Here is a 5,345-nt window from a genome sequence, read left to right on the forward strand (position 1 = left end):
GGGCGGTACGGAGGGTTTTATGTGTGTGTGTGTGTGTGTGTGTGTGTGTGTGTGTGTACTTTTGTTAACCTTCCTATCATGGTGTCACATGTCCGCCACTGCAGACCGAGTAGGACAAAAACACAGATGGAGAGACCTCGGCTAAGGAGACACACTTTCCTCTGGTTTCCTCTCCACTCTTTTTTTCTTTTGCACTTGTTTCCTGCTTCTTCCTTTCAACATCCCATCATCCTCCTTTCCCTTTTACATCTGATTTTCGTCACTTCTTTCCTGCAACTTTTTCTTTTTTAATCGCCCTCTTGCAAAATTTCCAAACTCATTTCGACGGTCGACTCAACAGTTAAGACTTTTTTTTTTTTTTTAACCTTTTTTACAAAGCTTCATCTGTCCCCTCATTTCCTTTCCTTCTTTCCTTCCCTATCTTCCTATCTTTTGGATGGATAGCTACTCTGTCCTCTACAGTTCATCCCACAGGACTGGGCTCCTATCCGGCTTCCAGCGCCTGCGTTCTGAGAGGAAGATGTGTGATGTTGTCTTACAAGTTGGCGGTGTAGCTTTCCCGTGTCACCGCGCCCTTTTAGCCAGCTCCAGTGAGTATTTTTGGGCACTGTTTGGAGAGACGACGGCAGAGAGATTAGCGGGAACCGTTAGCCTGCCAGCGATAACACCTGAGGGTTTGGATGCCATTTTGGACTTCCTCTATTCTGGCTGGCTCAGCGTTTCACCCTCCACTCTTCCTGTTGTTTTGGAAGCAGCCAGGTACTTGCAGGTAGAAACCGCCGTCTCAATATGCGAGCGTTTCATAACCGACGGCTTGTGCGCCGAAAACTGCTGCTGCTACGCTAACCTGGCTGAGCGTCACGCCCTCCCAGATGCACTTGAAGCTGCCAATCAAACCATCGCCTTGGAGATGATGGTTTTGCTACAGGAGAACAGGGATGATCTTCTCGGACTGAACATCCAATCGCTGATGGAGGTCCTGGATGCTGATGAGATACCGGGCGTTAAAGAGGTGGAGCTTGCAAATCTAGCTCTGGATTGGCTGGATGAAAACGGGCCCCTCCCGCTGCTAAAATCCAATTTTCTGTTGAGTCGTCTGCGTTTCGGATTGGTTGCTGTCTCGGACCTCAACAATCTCAGCAACGCCCACAAGGCCATGACCACACCCCTGATACGAAGCCAGCTGACTCGAGCGTTGGAGTACCACTGGTCGGGATTAACTCAGCCAATCAGACAAAGCAAACAAACAACTCTGAGAGCAGCGCCCAATCGTGTGCTTCTTGTAGGTGGAGGGCCAAGTCCTGATTGGCCGGAACAGCAGGTGCTGACCTTTGACCCCAGAAACAGGAAGTTTTCACCTCTTAGATCGGGTCTTCCGCTGCGACTGAGGAATCACTGCGTGTGCTCGGTCGGCGGCTTCCTCTTCGTGATCGGAGGAGACGAAGTGAAAGAAGGAGGCGAGGATGGAAAGAATTCCGTCACCATGGCAACAACTAACCAGGTGTGGCGCTATGATCCTCGCTTTGACTGTTGGGAGCAGGTGGAGTCCATGCAGGAGAGGCGGGCGCAGTTCACCTGCTGCGTCATAGCGGATGTTATTTATGCCATCGGGGGAAGACAAACTCGACTGGACGCTAGCGCACACACCTCAGTGGCATCTGTTGAGTTTTACGACATGGCTGAGAGATCATGGAGGAGAGGCGCTCCGATGCCGTGCCCCCTCTACGGCCATGCCTTGACCGTGCTCGACGACTGCATCTATGTGTCGGGTGGCGTCCCTGGCAACCGTGGCATCATCACCGGTGGCAGTGGCAACCAGGACGACCGCAGGGAGGCAACAAAAGAAGTCCTACACTGGGACCTTAAAGGTAGATCTTGGGAAAAACGAGCTCCCATGTCTATCGCCAGGTTTGGCCATCGCCTGGCAACCGTAAATAACTACATCTACGCCCTGCTGGGGATGTACGAGCCCTTCTGCGATATTGAACGGTATGATTCACAGGCTGACCACTGGACTCGACTCAGGCCCCTCGTCACCGGCTCCTTCGGCTACGGGATGGCGTCCATGCCATCTGGGATCCTTCTGGTATTTGGAGGGAGACGATGGAGCGACGGACAAGAGGTCATAGTGAAGAGTGTGTTGGAATATGACACCAAAAAGGACCGCTGGAGGGAGATCTGTCAGCTCCCCAGGCCTCTCACTGGGACTGAATGCACACTGCTGCCCATTCCAGACTAAAGTGGGCACATTGTGAGGAATATTTTAACAAATGATGGGGTTAAGTACCTGAAGAGGGAAAACAGCGCCAAAGTAGGTGCATCATAGCCTTGACAAGATGATTATATGCCAACAACATAAATTGGATCATTAATTTTAAAGTTTCAGATGTGAAAAAATAGAACCGGGGAAAGACTATCCTTCACAGTAGAAAGCTTTGTGGCCTGTGCTGGGTAATGAAACTGGAGATAAAATGTTTACCGCCACTGCAATCCCAGCAGCTTTAGTTTTTTTACCTCAATAATTCTTTCAAGCTGTTTCTAGTTGTGCATCATTAAGGGAGAACAGATGTGCTTTATGTCAGGAGATTTGGTGAAATTGGACTTCCTGATGAATATTAAATGGGAAAAGTATCACTCATATCTTTCTTTTAAGTGTTACACTATAGCCAAAAGAAGGTTATTTGCATGAAACACTAAAAAACCTTTATATCAGTGATTCTCAACTGGTGGGCCGCGACCTAAAAGTGGGTCACAAACCAGTTCTCAGTGGGTCTGGGCAAAAAATAATGCTTTATTTTTTAGGGAGCAGAGTGCTGTCCATTCATACTCCCAAACAGTAGGTGGCGGTAATGTGCTGTAATGATAATTTACACCAGACATTTCACAGCATAAAAGAAGACCCAAAAGTTTCTCAAAAATGGCAAAACTTAGGTATGACACTGACCACATTAGATATGGTTTTATCTACATTGAGGATAAAAACCTCAGTGTGTTTAATGCTTGAATAAGTGACTGAATGCACTTTTAATTTTTAACTGAGTGCACTTTTTAGTTTTGGTTAAAATGTACCAAATTTAGTATTAAAGGAGTGATATTTTGCTTTTTTTTTAAATGGAATTATGCATTTTAAAACATTTCCCTGTGGTCTACATAAACTGTAAATGCTCTGCTTGGGTCTGAATTCTTCATTAATTCAACTCCACAGGTCTATTTTCAACCTTATTTCTGAGTAATGACACCAGAAAGGTCATTTTGAGCGCTGGCCCTTTAAATGCAAATGAGCCATTTCACAACCCGCCCCCTCCAGGTTGTTGGCTGTGCTGCTCTGTCCCGTTCAACCAACGACTGAACATTCAGGTAATCAGCTTGAAGTTTGGACATACTTTCAGTTTTTAGTACAACCGCTGCTGCTGACAAACAATTATGTCGTTCTCGGAGAAATGTTTGTTGGAAGTCTTGACCTTATATGTGCAAATGTCGTGACGTACACTACCAGTCAAAAGTTTGGACTCACCTTCTCATTTAAATGACATAAGATGGACTGCAGATGGCCAGCAAGTGCTCAGCACAACTGGGAACTCCTTCAAGATTTTTGGAAAACATTTCAGGTGACTTCCTCATGAAGCTCATTGAGAGAATGCCAAGAATGTGCAAAGCAGTAATAAAAGCAAAATGTGGCTATTTTGAAGAATATGCTTTGAGTTATGTCACACTTTTTTTAACTACATAATTCCATATGTGTTCATTCATAGTTTTGATGCCTTCAGTGAGAATCTACAATGTAAATAGTCATGAAAAGAAAAACCAGGTGAGTCCAAACTTCTGACTGGTAGTCTAACTGATTAAAGACGTAACAAATTAAGCAGGAATTAAAACAGGTTGGAGAAATCCACTTGACTTTTGCCACAATTAAGATAAAGATAGTTTTGCAGCACCTGGAGGGTTCAAATTCAAACTTTTTAAACTATTATGGTCCCCAGATACAGAAATAAATGTACCAAAGACTAATAAAAGTGGGTTTAGCAAAATATGACCACTTTAAAGGGAATATTTTCCTCTTTACCATCACCACCTCATCATCATAACCTTTAAACTCGGAGATATATTGAGGACGCAACCTCATTTACAATACAGCAGAGACAAAAAAAGACATTTGAAACATCCAATGGACAAATCAGAAATACCGAAAAGTAAAAGTCACAAAGACGAATAAAAAATAGAGAACTGTTCTTAAAAATAGGACCAATGGCCCTGTAGCTTACCAGCACTTCCTATCTCTTATAGTGGGGAAATTTTTCAAAGTTGCATCAAATCCTGAATCAGATCCGGATCCAAATAATTTCACTAAATTTTGTTGACATCATCATAAAGAAGCTGTATACCAAGTTTGAAGTCAATCGGAATTGTAGTTTCAGAGAAGACGATTGAAAGTTTTGTAACGGACGACAGACGACGACAGACGACGACAGACGACGACAGACGACGACAGACGACGACAGATGACAGACGACGACAGACGACGACAGACGAAGACAGACGACAATGACAGACAACGATGACGCCAGAGGCTGCATGACGACAATAGCTTACAGCCTATCGGCCAGTAAGCTAAAAGCTGGAGCAGCTGGAGATAAAATAACCCAAAAAAGACCTGTTGGTCATTTTGGTTTTCCTTAAGCTTGTCTTCTGTGTTTTCATACTGTGATATTCTGTATTATCTCAGGTTCTAAACTAGGGCTGAACGATATGGACAAAATTTCATATCTCGATATTCATGCCAGATATCTTGATATCGATACGATACGATATGACTACGGGTTTGGTGAAAACCAAGCATTTTTCAGAAAAATACAAACATCATAATACTAAAGAATGTGGAAAGTGCAGTTTTATTTATAAGAACTCACTGCCAGTCTTCAACATTAACATAAAGTACGAATAAATGAAATTTGTTGTGACTTCCAGAGCTGTACATGCAGGGCGAGTGCGGGGGAAATCTATATCGTTCATATCGTTGCTTTTTCGATATTAATATCTTGAATGTTCATATCTAGATACCGATACGATAATGATATATCTTTCAGCCCTATTCTAAATGCACCATCTTTTCATTAAATACATTTGAGAAGTTTAACTTTCATCACTTTGGGTCGCTGCTTGTCAATGAGGAGTGATAGTGGGTCCTGAAACCAGACCAGTTGAGAACCACTGCTTTATATTGTAAATTACTGAGGCAATTTAGAGGTGCAGGACACTTTGCTTTATTGGGGGGGTAAAGGTAAGGGAAGATGTTATTGTTTAAGGAAATTAATAATTGCAGAGGCCAAAGGAGGTCAAAAGCCAAA

General features: G+C 43.7%; 1 protein-coding gene across 1 annotated transcript; it reads left to right on the top strand.

Annotated features, from left to right (window-relative positions):
• Positions 1-436: 436 nt before the first annotated feature.
• Positions 437-2,239, top strand: klhl34 (kelch-like family member 34). Its single transcript, XM_030123455.1, has one exon. The coding sequence runs from the start codon at positions 437-439 to the stop codon at positions 2,237-2,239; it is 1,803 nt and encodes a 600-aa protein (XP_029979315.1).
• Positions 2,240-5,345: the final 3,106 nt, after the last annotated feature.

This window comes from Sphaeramia orbicularis, chromosome 20 (assembly GCF_902148855.1).
Source record: "Sphaeramia orbicularis chromosome 20, fSphaOr1.1, whole genome shotgun sequence".
Lineage (NCBI taxonomy): Eukaryota > Metazoa > Chordata > Actinopteri > Kurtiformes > Apogonidae > Sphaeramia > Sphaeramia orbicularis.